Consider the following 23,811-nt stretch of genomic DNA (forward strand, 5'->3'; position numbering starts at 1 on the left):
TCGTCAACCGTGATATTAACTTAGTTAGGATAACGCCTTGCGAATTGCAATTTTGAATGGTTTTTATCACAAATGCTTCTCCTTATCTTTGTCTCCTATTTGATAGTCAAATTTAGCTTTTAAAAGTTAACCATAATAAGATATGATTTGATAAACAACAATAGAACCTCTTATATGCTTGATAGCTCTAAAAATATGGGCAAAACATACTTCTAAACTAATGTAATAACCTTTACACCTATCACTTAATACATAATAAATTTAAATTTAGATGTTAGAATTGAACTCTTTTTTTTGATTTTTTTTTTAATCTTCTCATCCCTCTTCACAGCCTTCCCATTTTTAACCATAGGCACAGAATTTGAACCTTGAACCTGGCAGCAAGAAGACCCTAAGGGCCCTCCCTTGGCCACTGGGATGTTAGAATTTAACTCACAAATTAGCAATACTAACTTTTGAAATGAATTACTTATATGCATGCTAGCTCTCATTTTTTTCTCTAATAAATCTGTCATCGGATACTTTTGTTGTCGCTTTGTTTTAATCCATTCCTTTTCAATGCCCATTTTAGAGAAGTATTTTTTTTCATTTTTTACGAAATTAAATTTCATGTATTGATGGTTCAAATATAACAAAATAAGACATCATTAACGACTAAGGGAAAAATGGTAAAATTCATGAGATTCAACCGTCAGTTATCAAAAGACATATGTACTCGATGATCAATTAAGTAGCTTCAGTAAATCATTGTCCAAATTTGAGCAATCAATGAAGATCTCAATTTTATCAGAAGCGCCCTTAAATACGTGCAATTGCACACTACACATCTTCCTGCAAAAAAAAAAAAAAAACCCATAAGAAAAGCCGCCAAATGAACGAGTACAACAAGTTCCATTGTCTGCAGTCCGAGAACAGAAGAATTAAAATGATCCATCCACCGAATACAGCAACTTATCCCAAAGTAATAAAACTAACAAAAGATTTCATATCCATCAATCAACAGATATACAGAAGTAACAGAATGGTAAAAGCACTAACACGAACAGCTAAAGGATTTCCAAGTTCCAATTCTATAGAAAAAACTGCACCAATAAGCGTGCAACAATTTTTATTCCTTTGTATTTCTCGTCCAACTAAGCAACATATTATGCTAGGTTTCTCCTTCAAAATATACAGCACCTTTGAATTCCGGAGTGATAGCAATTTATATGGGATATAAGCCGGTTGACGGGCAAGAAATCAGCATTATAGGTCTACAAGTTGTAGTTACCAAATCCACCACCCCCACCCCCGGCGCCAAAAGAATCAACCCAAGAAGAGGCTGGGTTGGCGGGTTAATGGTGAATCAATGGATCATTTGTTGAAATGTAGGTTCCATATTAATATAATTAAGTTGTGTAAAATTGAAATTATGAAAAAGCAGAAAGAAAAAGCAACTATATAATGACAACTCATTCTATGCTCCATTGTCTAATTTCTAAATCAAATTTTACTTCTTCCAAATATAAATTTATTGCTGTTGCTTCGTCAAGTTTGACTGCTATTTTGGCTAGTTTACAGGAACATAGATGCAGTCTGCAGGCCATCGAACAAGATGATGCGGGAAGCATAATAGCTGCTCTTGAAGAGGGATACAAAGAGAAAATGGCGAGTTTCAAGCTGCATGTTTGCTTTTGATCTGGTCATTACATTATCAATGTCTGTAATTTTATTTATTTATTTATTTATTTTTACTTGATGCATAAGGGATGAAGATAAAAAAATAATTAAAAATTACATTTATGATGCAAATTGAATAATATTTGAAAATCTTTTTTGCAAATTATGCTAACCAAACATCTTTATTGAGCGTTTCCACCTATACAGTTGTAAGTTATCAGAATGAAAAGTAATAGTACGATCCACATATAACCCCTGCAAAGTAATCAGAATGAAAAGTAATAGTACTTGATGCGTAAGGGATGAAGATAAAAAGATGATTAAAAATTACATTTATGATGCAAATTGAATAATATTTGAAAATCTTTTTTGCAAATTATGCTAACCAAACATCTTTATTCAGCGTTTCCACCTATTCAGTTGTAAGTTATCAGAATGAAAAGTAATAGTACGATCCACATATAACCCCTGCAAAGCTGCCCATCAAACAATTAAGTCACAATTAAATCCTTGAATAATATCTCATTTACGCTCAAAAGTTATAAAGGCTCACAGAAACAAGAAATTAAAATATTACAGTGCCATCACTGAATTCACGGTCATGTTGTGCATATATACTTAAATATTATGTCCATAGACACTAATATAGTCAAAACCACCGCTAAACTCATACAGTGCAAGCATTCGAACCATTGGTCAGAACCATGAGCTCAAGGAACAGAAAAGGTTCAGGTAACCATAAGCAAAGTCTCCTAAGAACAAGTGTCTGCGTCTGAGCACAATAATAGGACCTTCAACAAGAATCACTTCATCAATCATAGGCGCAAACACATCAAGTGGAAATATATTTTTGCAGCTAAACATGTAGGGAAAGTAGCATACTATCATCAGCATAATCCCTTCATTTCCCCATCATACTAGTATCATCAACATAATCCCTTCATTTCTCCATCATACCAGCATCATCTTCAACCTTGGTAACTGAAATTCTTATTTTGCTCAACTTGTGTTGGAACCAAGCTTTCTATCTTGCTTGTCATGGTCCTTGGATAGATTTTGAAAACAATCTGAACAAACATTGTCCAGACAAAATGTCTCTTCATATTCACCATCATTGATACACCTACCACACTGAGCACAGCGAGGAATACAAAGCGCACATGCCCTGCATAATTGAGCATTTTGATCTTTCACCTGACAACCCTCAGATGGGCAATCATAGACCAGCCTCAACTTTTGGCATATAGGACATACTTCAACATCAAGCGCACGATCATCATCGCACAAGACATAAAATTTTCCCCTCAAGTAAAAATGTGGCTTGCAAATATTTTCTTGTACTTTTTTATCCACACCCAACAGGATCTTCAGATCTTCAACATGTTCATGCGTTACACCATAAAGCCCACCAATCCGCAGGTACTTTATACCCAGGGAACCATTGTGAGGGTTGAAGGATTTCAAAATATTAACAATCCCCTCAATGCTCAATCGTGTACACCCAGGAACACATAACTGCATGAAGCAAGAAAATGAATTTAAAAACTTATTAAGATCGTACTGGCAAAATAAAAAGACAAAGAATAGGAATATTGGGATTGACGCACATAATGTGCTTCAAAGCAACTTCAAGGAGAAGAGTTGCACATGTACCACTCGGTGCATGATCAAGTAGAATGATGTTTAGATTCCAAAAAATTAAAATCAATCCAAGCAACCTGATCATCAATAGATATAAATATCTTTGTCAATTTTTATAAAACACCTAAACATAGTGCATCAATGAGTTTTTATCTATTTCCCATTTTAAAAGGCAGGTTCTACATGTTCCAAGAATTAGTGCAGTAGATATCATCTTCTCCAGCAATTGACACAAAATCAACAAAGAATCTTTTCCTTTACAATCTTAATCTGCCAAAAGATTTATAATTTATGTCTTGTAAGAAAAATTGATTCAGCACGTTCCAATTGATGACTGGCAAAAGCAAGCATGAGAGCAACTTGGGTTCTTGAAATCCAGTAACTCCACAGAAGGCCGAATTGATTCATTTATAAACTATGTTCGTACTGAGTAGTATGCAAATACAAACCAACCTTAGGTTCGTTAATGTTCAAACATTCTCACAAAAGAACTTCAGAATATGTAAGAAACTTGCTTTATGTATCCAAAGAATAAAAAAGCATCCAAAAAAAGCCTCATAAACCATTTCATGAATTCTGACAGTATAATCTACATTTAAGAACAAGCGCACAGGAAATATATGGCACCTCATTCAGCCAGATAGCTGATTTACCTAGAGATAGGACATTCATGTACATAACTTACAAGTTTAATTTTTTTTTTCTAAAAAGGCAGATACAATTTACAGGACAAAGAACTAACTAAAAGCCCAAGATGCTGACCTTATTCAACCGTGGATTAGATTCAAGCACTCGCCTTAGACCACCATCAGTGATCCTTGGACACTCCACCAAAGTCAGGCATTCCAAGTTACCTTGTGCCCTGCTAGTCAATTCGAAAAGAACATCATCAGTTATCTTCTCATTCAAGGGCTGCTCAATGTGGATACTCCTCCACAATAGGGGATCATTTCGAACTGTATGACAAAGGGACCTACAAACCCTTTCCGCTAATAGCAGATCTTTAACTCCCAAATAACCAAGAGCATAGTACAATGCTTCATGAGGAGATCCATCATCATAAACAGAACTCCACACAGAATCCTCAGATTCCTCCTCAATTTCAAGAGAACATGTAATGGCACCCACATTTTTTATGTTCCCCTCGAGGTTGGCAGGCTCACAACTGGATTGGGCTGATGCATGCCCCACATCTCTCGCCTCAGAATACTGATCTATCTTGCCAGCCGTTTTCATATTCCAATTAGTCTGAGCATTGCCAGGAATCGACTGCAGCCTCATTGCACTTTTCCATAAAATACTAAAACCTGCAAATAACCCGTAATCCTCGTTGCCCACACCAATATTATTGTTCTTCGTCCCACAACCTCTATAATCCACCTCAAGATCCTCAAGCCAACCAGTGATGGCCGTGAAAGTGGTGCTGATGTCCATTCCAAATGGATCAGAAGGCAGAAGATCGACAATATCCTCAGAACCTGATTCCCGTGAGTTACAACCATCAATTCCATCCCTCGCCCGATCAATGAACTCCTCAATTTCACGTCTTCCATGCTGTGGCCTAGCAAAACCTTCGTAACTCCTCTCAGGAACACCCTCAACAAGATACCCATTAACAATCCTCAACGGAGAAACCAAATTATCCTCTGCTATATGAGCAGGGAAGATGGGCCGATGAGAATAATTCAAGGCCATTCTCGATTGTCTTCCACAAACTATATAGTTTAGTGCCTGATTTTCTCGGATGAACTCAAAGAAACAAAATTAAACGAAAAGTACAGGGAAAATAATCTTAAAAAGTCAAAATTCTTTCTTTTTCTTTTCTTTTCTTTTCTTTTCCTATAGTTTTTTTTTTTTGGTGTATATAATTTTTATTTTTTTTGGTGTATATAATATGTTTTAATGACCAAAAAAATAACGTTTTTTAACAACAAAAAATTAAAAAAATTAAGCTACAAAATCAGATTCAACAAGCAGACTCTCAATTTTTGGATGCCAACCAAAAACAACGCACCAAAATCTCACTGAGTTTCTTGGAACCTAGTAAATTTTGTTATCAAACTAATGTATACAAAGCTGAATGAATGAATTAAACAACAAAAAAATATATACAAGAAGAATTAAGGTATTTATTAAGAACTAGGGTTTTTGAATAAAATTTATTCCCAATGATCGATCGAGAGAAATAATTAGAAAATAACCTATTGATGATGGTTTAACTTCTTTCTCGTCGAGACGGAGGAATTCCAACAAGACCGATTAATTTTCCCAAAAGTAATTATCAGATTGAATGCCAATCCAGCCCGACAGAGAAAATAATTGGTGATGAACAAAATAGTGAACAAATTTGAAATTATACAGAAAAGAAAGAATATGAAAAAAGTGGGAATTTCGACAGGATAAAGGAGGTGAAGGAGGGAAACGAGGAGGAGGAGCGAGGAGGAAGACGAGGACGGCAACTGGGGAGGGAATAAGGAAAATTGGGAATTATTTCCAATTTAGGGGAGATGGAAAAAGAGGGATGATGGGAATAGACACGTGTAGGGAAAGAATATTGTTACGATGTATTCGGTAAAAGTCGTGGCGGGAATTGGATTCACGTGTTTGAGGGAACCCGTAATTGGCGATCTTACTCACATTGGGTTTTCTACCCGTTACTGGTTGTGTTTGAGCTTTCAACCTTGAAGAGTAGAAATGGAATTTTACATGGTCAAAGGGAGTTATCATAACGCACTCTGCTTTTATCTTATGGAAGTAATTGGAGTGTGTGATTTGACTTTTATATTGATTTTAGTACGGAGAACTCGGGCTAACGAGTACACATTGCATATCGTTCTCAGTTATTGCGTGAGATAATTTAACTCCAATTTTGGCGTCATTTGGGGATGGAAATTTTACTATTATATATGATGTAACTTTTACGCTTGGGAATTGGATTTAAACGCGGGGCAGCACAACACGAGGATGTCGTAAAAGATTTACTATATGTGACCAAATGTTATCATTATTATTTTATCTCGTAAAAGATTAGACACTCGATAAAATACGTTTTAGATATTAAAATTTTTAAAAAATAACACGAATTGAAAAAAAAAGTATATAAATTCATGGAAGTATAATAATTATTATTATTGTGTACGTTCATTTAATAGATTAGGTGTGATTGACGCGTATTAACAATTGTTCATCGGGCACCCTTTACAAAAAAGGATAAACATAGTCTTATCCATCCAAGCCTCTTTCTTTTCTTTTCTTTTTTTTTCTTGACCAAAAAGAATTCTAACTTTGTCACAATAAATGAATGTTTACCCTAGACTACTAATGTATTATTTAGTTTTTCTTTTTCCTTTTTTTTTTTAAGTTGAGAAGAATTTTTCTCCACTTCTTTGTAGAGTTGTGTGACACACCCGCAATCCTTATACATGCGTGGAAGGCAGTCCAAATATAAATGAAGTTTAGGTAAAATCAATCTACATATGGAAACGAAAGAAGGCTAAAAAGATTGGAAACTCATTTTCATTTCCACCTACTATATATATCAAACCCACCAGAAAAATGCGACATGCAGTTCCATCAAACTAAACCATTAAAAGCAAATTGACAGAATCAGCAGTATTCCAGTACTAAATCTATCACACACATCCCGAGGGCCAGAGTCCATCAATTGGTTAAATATGTGGGATTATTTGTATGCTCACCAGTTGTCTGTCCTGTCGGACATGAAGGAAATTGCTTGGCGAGCTACACACACTAATTGACTAGAGCTACGAGTGTGGTTATGCAACCATCAGCCTTAGGCTGGTGGCCACCACCAGCCTTTAAGGCTTTGGTAGGATGCCTCCCACCAATTTGCCAATTTGCATCACGCTTCCGTCTGATTCGGTAATTGTTTTATCTCCATCAATTCTTTATAGGTCCAATTGAGTCTCCTCGTAATTAGATTAAGATAGAATATGAATATAAATAAGAGTAGAGATGACGATTGATTAAAAAAAAAAAAATATGGGTGTGATTATGCAACATGTGGGACAAATGTAACATATGTGGTGACATAAACATTCTCTCTCTCTCTTTTTTTTTCACCCTTTGAACTAGTAAGAGTGCTTTTATGGTGATAGTTATGTACGTATGTTCACGTTACATGTCATAAAAGATGCTAATAAAGGGACACAAATAAGTTTTAGGAACAAAAAGTGTTGAGATAAAAACTTTGTAGTGTGAAGCGTGACGCGATATAACTATGTTTGTATAGCCAATTTTTTCTAAAAAAATTCGTTTGTATTATAAATACATTTTTCAATGCACTGATTTATATTTTCAATCACCTTTTTATCTTATATACATTACATCACAAAAAATACTATAATAATTATTCCAAATAATATTCTATCCAAACAATAAATTAGTTTGGAATTGTTATGAGATGATGCAGATCTGCAGCCACCAAACAGGTCTTTAGGACCGTACAACGGCCCAATTAATGGAATCAATCCGTCAGCCCAAATATTTAAGTTCATTTAAACTGTCAGTCAATCAACGTTGCTGGCGTGGTCATTTTCCTGTTGTCAGACGCTGAAGTATCAATTTCATCTCTCAAAAAGTCCGCCCTTCGCTTCTTCTACACCAAAAAATTCCCTCGCATTTGCTCTCTGCTCAAACCAAAAAAAAAAAAAGGGAAAAAAACTTTGCATTTTTCCCCAGTTTCAGCAGCTCACGCATTGCACTCTGAAACACGCAGTGGAAATGGCGGAGAGAAGAGACAAGAGAGAACAAAAAGTGGGCAAATTAATAGCTCTGACTGGTGCCGCTGCTTTTGTAGCTATTGCGGTCAACTCCGCCGTATCTGCTATCAACTCTTACTCCAAAAACCGCAGAAGAAAAGGTTTGTTGATTATTTAGAAATCACTTTCATGTTTCTTACGCTTCTACGCCTCTTTTCCTCGTGCGAGAAATGACTGTTTTATTTCTTTTCTTTTTATTTTTGGAAATTTTTGGTTAGATAACTTTGATGCATATTAGTATATTGTTTTTGTTTGTTTTGGTGACGTCTCAGAGGTTGGAGGATCGAAAGTGCAAATAAATTTATCTGCTTCGGAAATTTTAAAATTAGCCGACAGAGTAATTGCGAAATCGAAGGGAGTTTATGATGCAGTAGCTTCTGTTCCACTTGACAAGGTATCGAAGCTTTCTCTTTTTTCTTTTTGTGGTTTTTGCTTCTTTCTTTAAGTTTTTGTTTGCGATTTATGTGACATTTTATCATGGGGATGGTTTCATTGACTTGATTAGGCTCCTTTTGATTTAGTTTTATGTAAAAAAATCTAAAATTGTTGATCATTTTAGTCTATTACTTATGTCACAATTGGTATTAAGATCACCTATTCCTGCCCCAAAAAAAAAAGCAACACAAGGAGAATGAAAAGAAGGCTTTACCATTGGAATATTATTCATCATCGTGAAATAGTAAGGATTAACGGCAGTTGATTGCAGCTCAGTCTTTTTTCCTTTTTTTTTGTGGTAACTTGTTTACCTATTTTTCAGGTCACTTTTGCAAATGTGGTATTACCCTTAGCTGAACTAGAAGCACAACAGTTTCCCCTTGTGCAATCTTGTGTCTTTCCAAAATTGGTATCCACTTCTGAAGATGTAAGAAAAGCAAGTGCTGAGGCTGAGCAAAGGATAGATGCTCATATCTCTATATGCAGGTTTGAGGACTATTGTGTTTAAACTGCCTTTTTCGTGCAATTCAAGCGAAAGTCAGATTTTGGAATTCTTAAAGCTGCAACAACGAGCTTCTCCATAAATATGTTTTTTGAGTTTACACCATTTAAATTGGAATTGCCAACAAGAGATAGCAGCACTTGGAGCTGAAACACTTCCAAACCACTGCACCAAAGGGGCCTTAAACTCTCATTCTGTTTACATTTTTGATATCATCACTCTTTTCAATTTCCTTGTTAGTTTCTTCCCACCTTCAACCGTCCTTAATTGGTATTGGACTGATCTTATTTTAAATCATTCTTCGACATTCATGCCTTTTAGATGGATGAGAAATGAGTACTGAATTTGTGTCTTAAAATATTATTGTTGTCAGGAAAACATTACTGTTATGGAGAGTTAGCTAGACTTCAACTTCCATCTTACAAGAAAGAGATGACAAACTTTTTCATCTCAAACTATTAACTAAAATATTGTTGGCGGTTATATTGCTTCTTAATGTTTTATTTAGTGGAGATTGCTGCGCTTGCATCATGATTTAAGTTGTACCATCTAGTTAATGTTTTTCATGGAGGTTGAATTGATTATTTGCTGGTGACTGATTTCCTTTTGTTGACACCTCTATCTCATGCTTTGAGATGCCAAGAAATTTTTTTGTGGTTAATCTCCAACAATATCATGGTCAGGATAGGATAATTTATTATATCTATTTCTTAGCAGAGCTTTTGTTTATTAGAAATCTTGTGATTGTATTTTTTTAGGTGATAATTGGTATGGAATCTAGTCATAACATATACTCTTACATATCCTTTGCAGTAAGCGGGAGGATGTCTACCGTGTCATTAGAGCTTTGATGGCTAGAGGTGACTGGATGAGCTCTGAAGCAAAACGCTGTACTCAATCCCTGGTATATGTTGCTACCTGTTTGAGTGTTATGATTGGATCCCTATCTTCACAACTGTTATGATTTTAAAGTTGATACCAAATTGCTTTCTTTGTATCTTGAGAGTGACTGGTAGTTCCGGCAATTAGAATCTTATCTATTGTTTCTTAAATTTAAGCACACAATGTCTTCCTTTGTTGGAGGCTGACAACTTTGAACATTTCTTGTGGATGACATGAACTTCTATTATCTATAAGTGTACAGGTATAAGGATTTGTAATGGAGAGCACATTTAGAATAATGTAGGACTTGTTGGATATCCCTGCTTGACATTTTATTGCCTTTTGCTACCAAATGTATGGAGGTTTTGGTTGATGCTAGTTCCTTTGCCAGTGGATATTTATTGTTTAATATTCAGTGACAGGTTCAGGATTTTGAGAGGAATGGATTAAATCTCACCTTGACCAAGAGGGAGGAAGTTCAGCGCTTGAAGACTCAAATAGATGAGCTGAGTATGCTCTACATCCGCAATTTGAACGATGATAGAACATGTCTGCATTTTAGTAAGAATGAACTAGCTGGTTTACCGCTGGAATTTCTCAAGGTAATATGCTCATAGCTTCACATGAAATCTGGCATATCTTTCTCTATTACATTGTACAGGCTGTCATAGAAAACTTTTTCTGCCTTCTATTTTTTGTTTATATTGAAAGCATTGTCCTAGTTGCTAATTGGGACTATATGATTAGATATTGCACATACCAGTCTTGTAGATGCAAACTAAAGGTTTGAGGATGTCAAACTATTTGTTTATTTTATACAGAGTTGCTACTATAATATTTATTCGATCTTCACTTTAGCAGCAGAATGTGTAAAAAACTTAATAGAGGTTGAGTGAAGAATATCTAAGTGGGCAAGACTCATTAAATTTTTGAAATTTGATATTATGTCAGCAAAATTATTGCTCTAATGTTGTTTGCAGACTTTAGATGAAGCTGAAAAGGGTAAATACAAGATCAGTTTGAGAAGCCATCATGTATCACCAATCTTAGAGCTCTGCAAAGTAAGTCTATCATGAAATTTGCATTTTAGTCCACCACCCTCAACTCTGATTATTGATTGCTTTTGCTATTCCTCATGTGTATCTTTTGGAACATGATCTTCTGTTGGATTCAGGTCCTGCCAAATGATCCATGACATACATATATCCATTTCCCATTATTGGCAGGATTAGAGTTGGAATTGTGTCTGTATTCCTGAAATAAAGTTGACAAATTCAATCTTCTTTTAGTCAATTTTCATGAATGTTGAAATCGTCACAAAATGGTTTATTTGAAGTTGTTAAGGTAATGATATAAAATGAACTATACAAAGTGGCAAATTTGGTATCACAGGCAGTTCTTTTTGAAATGTTCTCTGTACCTGTTGCCATAAATGATAATTGGCCTTTTAAACTTTCATTCTTCTTTTCTTTGGATCACATATAAAGTTTCACTGTTTTATGCTTTTAGCGGTTGTTTACTGCTGCCATGCAGCATATCTAGTATGTCATTGTAAGCACAATTGCAGTAGAATGAATTAGTATGCTATTTGTCTAATAATTTCAGATGACAGAATAGAGCATTTTATATTTTAAATGTTGATTGCACTTGTATTTTTATTAAAAGCAACCTAATGCATCATAATGATGTTGATAGGTAGGGTCAACGAGGAAAGCTGTGGCTGTATCTTATGGGGGGAGATCTGAAGCCAATGTTGATATCTTAGAGAAACTGGTAAAAAGACCACTTACTTTTCTGCAGATAAGATCTGTCATGATACTGTTGTGCCACTACTTTCAAGGAACTTTTTGCTTTTACTAACTTAGCCATTCAATAATTCTGTCTAAAAGGAAGTTCATGCTGCCATTGCCTGTAAGGAGTTCTTTCATGCAAAGTTGCTTGGATCACTTGAAAGTTCCTGTTTGCCCACCAAAATAAACAATTCCTGTGGCCAAAGCAGTGATCATGACATTTCAGTTTAAAAAAGTTATCATAGCTTGTTCTCTTGTTTCCAGGATCCTCGTTTGTATTCCTATTGGACATAGAAAAGGAAAAATTTTCAGAAGGGAACAATCTTGATATATCATGTGAATCCTTCTCTTACAAATGTATTCGCTCTTTGTACTACAGAATTCTGGTGCTTTCTTTTCATACTGTTTCATTTTGTGATTAGCAGGAATATTTGTAGTACAATTTCATCTTCAAAGATTAGCATTTTATCGTTAAGATTAGACGAAAACCATTAGCATTTATAATGTGGATTCATCACCTATTTCCTCTACTTATAGAAGCCAGTCATTAAATCTATGAGTCCCTTTTTTATCTGTGACAAACGGAACCACTTTTCTCTGTAATTGTCAGATTCAATTAAGGCACAAGCTTGCCAGGTTGCTTGGCTTTTCAAGTTATGCAGATTATGCTATTGATCATGGAATGGCAGATTCATCTACAAAGGTGTGTATGACTTGATGGCATTTGTTTATTTGACAATTGTCTTACCTTGGATGAATTTGACAATCTTTTCATTTTTTAATCGAACTGAAACTTTGTTTCCAAGTTAATGTCTGAATTGTTGAATGCTAGTTTAGCTGGACAATCGCTAGAGTTTTCAATTTCTTCTTCTCTGTCTAAAGTGTTAGATGCCTTTCCAGGAAAACCCCTCATGAGATTTCAGGGGGATCTGAAGCAACTATTTGTAATAATCTTTCCTGGTGTACACAAAGATATCTCATCCTTGATACCTGTAGCTTTTGTTTGGCCAATACTTCTCCTCAAATCTGATGAGGATCTTTTATAAGAAAAAGTAATACGGCAACTGACTCTGCAAGGACGTGTCAATCCCCTTCAGTGTCTTTTGGTTGACAGATTGATATGCATCACTAGCATAAGTAGCACAACTTAGGGAGTAATTTATGTACAAAGATAGCATTCTCATTCTTTGTTCCATGCCTGTTATGCAGAATGTTGGTTTCTTGCAATGATTTCTGATGCCTGAACAATTTTTCTTTAGGTGTTTGAGTTCTTGGAGGATATTTCCGGAAACTTAACTGAACAGGCCTCCAGGGAACTGGCTATTTTAAGACAATTGAAGGTTTGTTTCTAATTTATCTATGCATGAGGTGATGGTTGACCTTTTCTTTTTTGCTGACTTAGTATAGGTCTATGATCTTAAAATGTCCTTGTGTTTCGCATATCATCTTGTATCTCTTGTGATTCAGAAGCAGGAGGAAGGAGAATTAGCATTTGGAATTGAAGATCTACCATACTATGTCAAAAGGGCCAGAGATCAACAGCTTGATTTTGACTATGGAGTTGTTAAACAGTATTTTCCTGTCAATTTGGTTTTGTCAGGGATCTTCAAAATCTGCCAAGATTTGTTTGGTATTGTGATCTCTTATGACCTTGGATAACAATTTTCTTCTAAGCTTGTTCGCCTTACTTGTGATATCATAACTTCTCTTTTTTTGGTTCAATGAAGGGTTAAGATTTGAGCTAGTTGCAGATGCAGAGGTTTGGCACAGCGATGTGCAACTTTTTTCAGTTATCGATTCAAGTTCTGGGGAACTCATGGGTTACTTCTACCTAGATATCTATTCCAGGTTCATCTTAACAATAAATTTGCATGTATTTGGTCACTTCTTTTTGGGTAACTGGCATTCAGCTAATACTGAAACTCCTGTGCTTTTAATCAGGGAGGGGAAATATGCTCACACATGTGTTGTGGCTCTTCAAAATGGCTCATCAATTAGTTGTGGTAGATTGGTACTCCGAGAAATGACATCTCTTTCTTTTCAGTTCAAACTTCGACTGTTTGATTTTTTTTTTCCTTTAAATGATGTTCGGACCTAGATTACATGTTTATTTGGTACGAAAAGGCACCCAAAGTTGTAATTTTTAATAAAGGTCTCTCTCACAGCTTTCACACACGCACACACATGCTGTCTCTCTCTCTCTCTCTATTGATTTATTTCTTCCTATTCTATCATCACACATCTGATTGCTTTCCAGGTTAGAATTCCTTAAGAGTTTTGCGATGGAATTAAGTCATTTTGTGTTGTACCTGATAATCTTGTCTCCTACTTGGTAACCTAGACCCCCTTTTGTTGAGTTGACTTCTATTTTATATTCACAAAGCATCACATATACATTGTTCCTCTTCTTGTTTGGTTATATCTGAAGCTTTATCTATGTGTATGTTTTTCAATTCTCATCTGCTCAGAATCCTTCAATTGTGTGTGACATTAATGTAAATTATATGTTTTTGGCACATATATTGTTCAACATCGATTTTACTTTTGCAGATTCCTGTAGTATTACTTATTTCCCAGTTTGAAAAGGAAGTGGAGGGTCATCCTGGGTTATTGCGGTTTTCTGAAGTACTTAATCTTTTCCATGAATTTGGTCATGTGGTATGTACTTTCAGTTGTTGGAATTGTTTCCTGCAGTGATCGATTTTCTTATTAAATTAATGCTAACATTCCTTTAGGTTCATAGTATCTGCAATTGTGCAACATTTGCCAGATTTTCAGGGCTGCGTTTAGATCCTGATTTTGTGGAAATCCCTGCTCGGTTGTTGGAAAACTGGTATGTGGTTAATCAAACTAAATCAACTAACTTTTTGGTTAGGTGAAATTGTGAGCTTGCATTCACCTGTTTTGGAAAATTTTCTGGTCAGGTGTTATGAAAGGCTCTCTTTGAAACTTATATCCGGTTTTCATCAGGTGATACATTCTATACATGTCTGTCCTTTATCTTTTTAGATTCCTACTTTTTCTTTCTGAGCCAATGTAGGGTGAAGAAAACTATCCTATTCTTAATGTTTGTGGTTTCTTGTGAAGACTCGTATATCTTGTGAGCCCTGGCTATACTCACTTCAAAAATTAGTAAGCAAAAGTACTTTGTGTAGAAAAGAACCTGATGATTCTCATTTTGTAACTCTTTTCTAGGATATATCAAAGCCTATAGATGATAAAATCTGTGAGTCACTGAGGCAATGGCGATGTTCCTTCTCAGCATTGAAATTGAAACAAGAGATTCTTTACTGTAAGTATTACATTTTCTTTTCCACAATGCAGAAAAACATTTCACTGCTCATCTTCATAGTGATATACATGCATCCTAGCATTTAAATCCAATATATTGCTGCTTTTATACATGAATATCAAGCTCGCTCGCTCCTGCTCTCTCTCTCTCTCACAGCCCCCCTTTCCACTCCCTAATCTACATCATACCCCTGGAAAGGAAGATTCTGTTACTTTCCATGCTTCAGCAATGTGTATCGTGGAGCTGTGAGACTTCTTTGACATTGTAACATTAACCTGTTTATAGTTGAAAGGTCCAGGACTTTTGGCTTTAACAGAATAAGTTTAACAAAAGGAAAAAGAAGGAATTTATGTGTCAAAAAATTGGCTGAATGAAAGTCTTTTCTTCTTTTCCTTTTGTTGGGTTGGAGGAGTTGCAAGTTGGTGCAACCATACAGTGGAGAGGTTTACTAATTTTTTTTTTGTTTTTTTGTTTACGATGATGTAATCAATTTGTGCTTTTAAAGCTTTCCAGCTTATGTGATTCTCAAAGGTTGGTATCTAAATGGTTAATTTTCCATTCAATGAAGTCCTCTAGAGATCCCCACAGGCCTGCTGAACTGTGGGTTTTCATACAAATAAACCCCCATTTAAGTGTAAGGAGATTTTGAAAATAAGCTGGATGGTTTCCTTTCCTTTGGAGAAATTTTGAAACAAATCTGTGATATCTTTTGCTTCTTATTTTCTGTCTTTTTGTTTGGTCTAGAATTTCATTGAACAGATATTTCAACATGTGCTTCTATTGCCGACTGAATCAGTGTTACTTATACTCTACTTTATGAAGCTCTGGAAACTTGCCTTTCAGGTCTTTTTGATCAAATTATACATTCAGCTGAAAATGTTGACATGGTAGAACTATATAAGCATCTTCATGCAAAAGTAAGTGTTGTCAATATAACTGAATTTCTTAGGCATCCTTTTTGCAGGAGTATGATTAGCATTTTTTACCTATCTTCAGGTTATGCTAGGATTGCCCATGCTGGAGGGAACAAATCCAGCTTCATGTTTTCCTGGTTCTGCTATTGGTTATGAAGCTACTTGCTACCGTCGCATTTGGAGTGAGGTCTGCTTCATTCCCTTGTATCATACATAGTTCTGGTAGCGCTTTTCAGTTATTAGTTGCCATATCAGCTGATGCTTAAGTATTACTTGGAAAGTTTTTGCTCTAGATAGCCTGACTTGCCATTCTGCCCATCGCTTTGGGAGTTTGGGGGGAGGTTGGCACTGTGAGATGGGGACTTGGTGGAGTGACTTAAGTTGCACATACTTCGTGCAGGACTTAGGTTTGGAATTTGTCATCCATGGGTTTGTCTCCTGGCAAAATTACAGCTCATCAAAGCTGAATATAGCAATGAACAGGAACATGTTGACCTCTAGAATAGTTGGGGAAGAGTTGTGACTTGGGGCTTCTTTTACAATAATCTATTTGGGGCCACGAAACTATAGCTTCTTGTTGATAAAAAATGCTCCTTGGGGTGCATATTTTAAATAGAAAGATATAAATGTAACTATGAATTTATAGCTACACCTATATCTATCTAGTTACTTTACATTGGTGCTCTACCTGTCCCACAAGCCTTAAAACTTTCATAGTTGCATCGTCTCATGCTTGTTCTTTACTACTTGATGAATTGATGCTTTAGATTTTTCTAACATTAGATATAGTATGAATATGGTGGTGGTGCCCAATAATTTTATCAATAGTTTAATATTGCATTACCGTGATAGGTTTTTGCTGCTGATATTTTTGCGTCAAAATTCAGTGATGATCTTTTCAACCAGTACACAGGCATGCAATTCAGGAGTAAGGTAAACGGAATAAATGAATTATCCACTCTATGTAACTGTTAGCACCTAGGAAATTGAGTTTTAGAAAGTTTTCAAGCACAGCTGTTCAGAATCATATTACTTCACTAGCCTTCAAGTGGCGATTTTTTTCAACCAAAAAAAAAAAAAGGGGAAAAGGAAAAAGGAAACTGCTCAACATCTACCACTTGATTGCTGAAATTTCAATTGTTACAAATTGGCAGGTACTCGCTCCAGGAGGGGAAAAGGATTCTCTGCAAGTACTTTCGGATTTTCTTGGGAGAGAGCCCTCAATACAAGCCTTTCTTGACACCAAAGCTGATACAAGCTAGCTTTCATTTACTCTAGCAAAGATTCTTTGATTTTGTTAGTGTAAAATTAGCCCAGGCCCTGAGATATTGTATATTCAGTTGTACGTTTCGTCTATTACCCTGCTCTGGCTTCTGAGAGGATCTTTAGTGGGTAGCCTCCCATGGGAACATAACCAGAAGAAAATCTATGATCCTTTTTGCCAAAAGATGATTAAAGTATTATCATCATGAACTTTATGTCACGGCTTGTATATCAACATCACACATAATTAAGAGTTACCCAGCTGGTAGATATCAATCGGCCTGAAGCCGTGGTGTGATGTAAAGAAATAAAATGGTTTGTGGATGCTAATTCTCGTTTCTGAATCACACAAATCTGTGATAATGGTCCTCGGGGCTGATGCTGATGTTTCATAGGAAAGAAGTACAGCAAAGGCTACACGAAGCCATTAAAGAGAGGCTGGAGAATTGGAGAGTCATGCAGAGGTGCAATTCTTATGAAGTCATCTTATTTTGGTTTCATAGTTCCAGAACAAGTCACAGACTCACAATCAAGCATAAAATTGATCATAGCCATTCAGGCACTTCGTGTTGACTGATGCGCTTTTAGCCTTCAGCGCTACAATATAATATTTTGACGTTTAGTCTAGGCATCAACGTCCGGGTTGATGTATTTTGGAAAAATATTGCGCCTCAATAATCAATAATTAGACGATGTTCAGAGTTCAGACCCCAAGTTCCCACGTTGAAATCTTTTTTTTTTTTTTTTTTTTTTGCATGGTGACAAATCTGGTAAACTGACTGCTAGTATTTTCAGCTTTTTAAGACAGACACCATTTTGCTTTTACTTAATTTCTCTTCAACGAGGGAGGACAGGACTCGCTTTTAATAGAAAACTAACAGCAGTTTGGTGTCTGAGTTTGTCCAGGGTTGGTGTTGTACAAAAGGTTTCCAAATCATTCACCATCATTTCTAGACGAAAATATTAAAGAAAGTCATTTGAAAATTTACAAAATAAAGGATGATTTTAGCTAATGAAAGGGATTTTAAAATTCTGAGCCAGTTGAGGGTTGCATGTCCAAGCTATTGTGCATGTGAGGGTTGCCTGTTCAAGCAAATGTGTAGGTGGAATAAAATGGTGGTTAGGGAAGGAATTTGTAGTTTTTTAAAGATTATTTTTGTAAAAATAATAGCCTTCTTAACTACAATCCTTGATTTTTCAAGTGAAAAGCTATTTTTAGAGTTTGCAACTTGGTCATCGTGTAATCTAAATAGCCAATAATTCTTGATTTCTATTTCAAGTCAAATAACTAAAATGTTAGACCACGTAACTCGATCATATTAAAAAAAAAATTCAATCATATTTAATACAAATTTTTGAATGAGTGGATACGGTTCGTATGAATTAGATAATAATCTGGATTACACTTTACAAACTAGACTACGAATGACAACATTTCAATAGGTTAAATAAATACATGCGTAGTTTATGAATTTTTAGTATCATTTTCTTTGACTTTGTGTACATGATTTTGATAGGACATTAAAACGGGAAATGAAAGGATAAATATATCATGACTTACCCTCTATATCTGGTTGTTTAGAATTGAAAAGATAAAACTATTTACCACAAATTTTCTCTGACATCCTAGGAGGCAATCTAGTTAAACTATGGAAATAATATCTCAATTTGAATACTATAATGTTGCGTCATTCTACTGTAATGTTCCAATTGTTCTTTTTTTTCATAGGAAAGGTAATAGGGCAAGGTGGCATGATTTTACGTCATGAACCCTGGCCTACATGCCTTGGACAGCATTTCCCTTGGTTTTAATTTCAGGTCTTTTTTTTTTTTTTTTGTCAACACAGGGGTGTCCGGGTCAAGACCCGAAGGCGGCCCGACTAATCCCCTGCGCCTGGAGTACAGCGCCACCCCAACCGCACCCAGGCGTTAGGTGAGGTTCGATCCCACGACCTTGCGAGTGGTTTTCCAGCCGCAGACCGGGTGATCTAACCCCGGGCGGCTTTAATTTCAGGTCTCTGACTTGGTACGATGTGTTGTGAAATGTCTCAAATTTTGACTTAGACTAAACGATGCACTGTTCCATGTTCGTGAAATGGAATAAATACTTAAAAAGGGAAAATTTGAGGGTCAATAAACCACAAGAAGAAAAGGAATGAAGGAAAAGATTACGAGCTGCGTTTTTGCATACCCTTTCTAACTTCTTCCTGTGGGCAATCCCCACCTTTGTCACTCTCCCTTCCCTTTTTCCTCTTTGTTTTCTGGATATTTCTTTTTCTTTTCCTGTAATTTTTTTTCTCAAATTCTTTTTCCCCCCTTTCTCCTTCTACAGTGAACCTTTCTTGTGGTAATTATTTGTAAGGCAAGTGTGAAGAAGGTTTACGATATGCTACTTCTGTAAGGTCCCATTCCTCTGATTACTGAATAAGTAGAGAAAGGAAAAGCTGGTATTTTGAAATTAAAATCGAACTTGCGAGTTGTTTCTGGTTTTTCTTGGTCTCAAGTAGCTTTCCCCATCTGGGTTTTTGGGTTGAAGTAAAAAAGATTCAAACTTTAACTTGGGTTCTGGTGAAAAGTGTACAGTTTTGAGAGTGTATGCTGGTAAATAAGGCCTTCTGCTTGTGGTTGATCGAGACATTGGTGGGTTGTTGATCAGTGGTGCAAAAGTGTTTGTCATCAGTAATTTACATAGAGGAAAGGGGATTTCTTGGCCTCTTTCTTTGGAATCAATGAAGCTGATGGAGGCTTTGCTTTACTGAAGGATGGATGTAATCAAGCTTCTGTGTAAGTCCAAGTTTTCGTTTTGCTGCAATTGATTATTCATAAATGTTGTTTCTTCTTTGAATCCGATTTTCGGTTTCTTTGTTGAAAGGAGATTGAGGTTTCATTTTATCTAGCTTGGTTGGTTTATGGTTGATATTTAGTACCATAATTGGGTTTTTTCCGAGGGTATGAAGTAATTTTGGAAATATGATCAAACAAATTTTTGGTAAAATCCCTCGGAAGCAGTCAAAATCGGCTGGAAGTTCTACAACCGTGAGTTCTTCAGATACTGCAAGAAGTAGAGTTGAAGGAAATAGAAAGCTGGGGGGGTCGGTTGATACAGTTTTAACGGTGCATCATTCTGTTTCAAGTAATGGGTATAAGACACTGGATAAGTTCTACCGAGATGAAAATTTAGATGCCAATCGGAAGTTGGTAACTGCTTCATATGAACCACTGCCAGGCTTTAGGGATGTTCCAAGTTCTGAGAAGCAGAACTTATTTATCAGGAAGCTTAATATGTGCTGTGTTGTCTTTGACTTTGCTGATCCTACGAAGTACCTCAAGGAGAAGGAGATTAAGCGACAGACATTACTGGAGCTAGTTGAGTATGTCACTTCGGCAATTGTCATATATACAGAAACTGTCATGCAGGAAGTTGTTAAGATGGTATCTGCCAATTTGTTCAGAGTACATAGTCCTCAGTCACGGGAGAATACAGTAATGGAAGCTCTTGACGTGGAAGAAGAGGAGCCTGCTATGGATCCTGCATGGCCGCATTTGCAGATTGTGTATGAACTTCTGCTAAGATTTGTTGCATCACCTGAAACTGATGCAAAAGTAGCCAAAAGATACATTGACCATTCATTTGTGTGCAAGTTGCTTGATCTTTTTGACTCTGAAGATCCTAGGGAGCGAGAGTACTTGAAAACGATTCTACATCGCATCTATGGGAAGTTTATGGTACACAGGCCTTGTATTAGGAAAGCTATCAACAACATGTTTTACTGTTTTATCTTTGAAACTGAAAAGCATAATGGGATTGCTGAGCTTCTAGAAATTTGGGGCAGCATCATTAATGGGTTTGCCTTGCCATTGAAAGAGGAACACAAGCTCTTTCTTGTTAGGGTGCTTATTCCCCTGCATAAGCCAAAATGTTTAGCAATGTATCACCAGCAGCTATCTTATTGTATCACACAGTTTGTGGAGAAGGACTGTAAACTTGCTGATATTATAATTAGAGGATTGCTAAAGTACTGGCCAGTCACCAATAGCTCAAAGGAAGTTATGTTCCTTAATGAGTTGGAAGAAGTTTTAGAAGCAACTCAGTCACCAGTATTTCAGCGATGTATGGTGCCTTTGTTTCGCCAAGTTGCTCAATGCTTGAACAGTTTGCACTTTCAGGTATATATCATGGTTCGCACTTCAGTATTTCCTTTCCTTTCTTTTGAACTTCATCTTCATTATGAGATATATAAAGTGCAATCATGTTAAATGGCCATCATAAACTAAATGAGGACGTTTGTAGTGTAATCTAATTGCTATTGGTGAGAAATGGCCAAGAATTCTATAGTCCCCCCTTTTATGGAATCATGGAAGTGTTGTGGTTGATGTTCTTGGCCTGTGAGGTAGTTTAGCACCTTTCTAGATGAAGCAGCTAGTCTTGATTTGGAGGAAATTACAGATTTTTTGAATGACAACTGGGAATGTTACACCAAAAAGACATACCATAAAAATTTTTATGATAGTATTTGCATCGCTAACCATGGCTATGAAGGTAAAGGGTAATGGTGCTGGTATGATCTCAAATTGGAGATCCTGTATGTCATCATGGTACTAATGGAAAGTTTAGTATTGCAAGCATGTTAATTTGATGTTAAGAGTATGTTGCTTTCAGGTAACAAATTGTCTTTTCAATATTGTTTTTCAATTAAAATTTGCCTGCATAGAAGATAGCAGTTACATAGCATCCAGAAGTGATAAAATTGAATTCCATTTTATGGAAACCGATATACTTTGCCTCGGTGTTGACTTATTTGGAAAATAACAAAAAATTTACATTGTAGATTTGATTTGTCAGATCATCTATAATCCACCATTTCATGAATCAAGATTTAAGCATGCACTCTGTGGCGACAAAATCAAAATTAAGCAGGCGGTAATAGGATGTCAGGAATCTCAACCTTTTGCAGAATCTAGAGTTGCTTTATGTACTTATGGGACCATGAAATTTCAGAAAACTCTTGATGGTTAACAATGACACTGGTTGTTTTAATGGCAAATGACCTTAAATGGGGTACAATAGGCTCAGTAAAATCATATCACTGTTCAAAATGATACACAAGATGAGAATGTTTTTATTAATGTAAGCTGAAGATCCCGAGCCCATACTGGTTGAATTGCTATTAGATTGTACCTTTGGTGCCTATTGGTTTTGAAAAAGTTTTAGTGGTAAGGTGATTGAATGTATTTCTTGTTTTACGAGTTGTAAGCTAGAAAAAACATGATTAATTTGTTCTGTCGTTAAATCTGATTGATAAGATTAATGCCCGCTTGCATTCTAGGTGGCTGAGAGAGCTTTGTTCTTGTGGAACAATGATCATATTGACAATCTGATTAAACAGAACCGCAAGATTATACTTCCTATTATCTTCCCTGCACTGGAGAGAAATGCTAGACATCACTGGAATCAGGCTGTTCATGGTTTGACCCTCAATATTCGCAAGATATTCTATGATCTTGATCCTGAACTATTTAAGGAGTGCTTGCTTAAGTTTGAGGAAGTTGAATCAAAGCAAGAGGAGATTAGAGCAAAACGAGAAGCTACATGGAATCGCTTAGAAGAAATTGCAGCAGAAAAAGTTGCTAGCAATGAAGCTGTGCTTGTTTCTCAATCAAGTTTCCCTCATCTTACATGAGATTAGAGATGGCTAGATGTTTTTCATCTTCCTGTTTCTGGTTTTTTTTTTTTTTTTTTTGGATGGATCAATGAGGCTGCTATCCTGGATACTGAATGGACTTTGAAATTGACCTCAGACTATTTTTTTCTTAGGGAGGTGATTAGAGGGAACTGGGTGGGGAAAGTAATTTGTGGAGCCTTCAGATTTCAATTGCATAGCGTTGGTAGTCTTGAAGGCTTACTGTTGAATCATTTATTGTATCCTATTCAACTAGGCACTTGGGACGGGAGGTTATTTTACCATAAGAAGTATTTAGACAGGTAAATTGACTGCTGTAATTCCGGTGGAAAACTTCACCATTTCTTTGGCTCTTTTGACTACAAGAAAACGCAAATTTGCTTAAATATTGCAGAACAAATCTTGATGGGCAATGACGGGCCATAGTGATCATCATAGCTTCTTTCTTGAAGCTTTATTCTCTATCCTACTTGACGACATAAAATGAGTGGGACGCATACTACTTCACACGAGTTGCAAATAAGCTTTGAGAAGGTAAAGAGTGTTTAATCATCCTCATCCTAAAATACAGTTTAAGGCACAATTTCCATTCCGTATGAAGGCTACACGCTCTGAAAAGTGAAAGCGGAAAGCCAAAGTGTTACGTTTAAGCAAAGGAAACAATGGGTAAACAAGCCTCAGTTTGCTTTGTAAACTCATATCAGCGGTAGTCCTTTTAACATTCTTGTGTAGTTATTATTACATCCAAAATCACCCTGTTAATAGTGCATGGCTTTTGTCATTATTCTTGCTTTTCCTACCACTGCATAAGCAGCCAACCGATTCTCTAGATGGTTACCTTTCGTAAGCCTAAAACCGTGAGCTGCATTTGACCTATAATTGTTAGCTGAGCATTGACCTGGAAGCGTACTTAGTTTTGATAGGTGTCATACGTTGTATTAGACTCATCTTGTTCGAGGAGGAGCTACAAA

The 23,811-nt window shown here is 36.1% G+C and overlaps 3 protein-coding genes across 3 annotated transcripts; 2 read left to right on the plus strand and 1 right to left on the minus strand.

Moving 5' to 3' along the window:
- Positions 1–2,150: 2,150 nt before the first annotated feature.
- LOC113753782 (F-box protein SKIP14) lies at positions 2,151–5,771 on the minus strand. The gene is made up of 2 exons (XM_027298021.1): positions 4,063–5,771; positions 2,151–3,174 (listed from the first exon to the last, which is right to left on the minus strand). Exons 1-2 carry the CDS (start codon positions 4,993–4,995, stop codon positions 2,659–2,661), a joined length of 1,449 nt encoding a protein of 482 aa, XP_027153822.1. The 5' UTR covers positions 4,996–5,771; the 3' UTR covers positions 2,151–2,658.
- A 2,101-nt stretch (positions 5,772–7,872) lies between these two features.
- On the plus strand, positions 7,873–17,435 carry LOC113753390 (probable thimet oligopeptidase). The gene is made up of 20 exons (XM_027297530.1): positions 7,873–8,182; positions 8,354–8,475; positions 8,839–9,002; positions 9,832–9,922; positions 10,323–10,502; positions 10,881–10,961; positions 11,596–11,673; positions 12,301–12,393; positions 12,950–13,030; positions 13,158–13,320; positions 13,418–13,538; positions 13,632–13,701; positions 14,241–14,348; positions 14,426–14,523; positions 14,615–14,660; positions 14,886–14,982; positions 15,826–15,899; positions 15,979–16,083; positions 16,749–16,829; positions 17,051–17,435. Exons 1-20 carry the CDS (start codon positions 8,044–8,046, stop codon positions 17,156–17,158), a joined length of 2,100 nt encoding a protein of 699 aa, XP_027153331.1. The 5' UTR covers positions 7,873–8,043; the 3' UTR covers positions 17,159–17,435.
- A 1,846-nt stretch (positions 17,436–19,281) lies between these two features.
- LOC113754111 (serine/threonine protein phosphatase 2A 57 kDa regulatory subunit B' theta isoform-like) lies at positions 19,282–23,226 on the plus strand. The gene is made up of 2 exons (XM_027298452.1): positions 19,282–21,326; positions 22,487–23,226. The coding sequence occupies exons 1-2, from the start codon at positions 20,130–20,132 to the stop codon at positions 22,838–22,840; spliced, it is 1,551 nt and encodes a 516-aa protein (XP_027154253.1). The 5' UTR covers positions 19,282–20,129; the 3' UTR covers positions 22,841–23,226.
- Positions 23,227–23,811: the final 585 nt, after the last annotated feature.

The sequence above is a fragment of the Coffea eugenioides genome, chromosome 11, assembly GCF_003713205.1.
Source record: "Coffea eugenioides isolate CCC68of chromosome 11, Ceug_1.0, whole genome shotgun sequence".
NCBI classification, from domain to species: Eukaryota; Viridiplantae; Streptophyta; class Magnoliopsida; order Gentianales; family Rubiaceae; genus Coffea; species Coffea eugenioides.

Bases quoted from the DNA above. Each gene is read 5' to 3' on its own strand.
- LOC113753782 (XM_027298021.1), bottom strand. From the start codon at position 4,995: ATGGCCTTGAATTATTCTCATCGGCCCATCTTCCCTGCTCATATAGCA. The intron at 3,175-4,062 runs GTCAGCATCTTG...TGCTTCATGCAG, and splicing joins CTAATCCACGGTTGAATAAG to TTATGTGTTCCTGGGTGTAC.
- LOC113753390 (XM_027297530.1), top strand. From the start codon at position 8,044: ATGGCGGAGAGAAGAGACAAGAGAGAACAAAAAGTGGGCAAATTAATA. The intron at 10,962-11,595 runs GTAAGTCTATCA...TGATGTTGATAG, and splicing joins CAATCTTAGAGCTCTGCAAA to GTAGGGTCAACGAGGAAAGC. The intron at 12,394-12,949 runs GTGTGTATGACT...ATTTTTCTTTAG, and splicing joins TGGCAGATTCATCTACAAAG to GTGTTTGAGTTCTTGGAGGA.
- LOC113754111 (XM_027298452.1), top strand. From the start codon at position 20,130: ATGATCAAACAAATTTTTGGTAAAATCCCTCGGAAGCAGTCAAAATCG. The intron at 21,327-22,486 runs GTATATATCATG...CTTGCATTCTAG, and splicing joins TGAACAGTTTGCACTTTCAG to GTGGCTGAGAGAGCTTTGTT.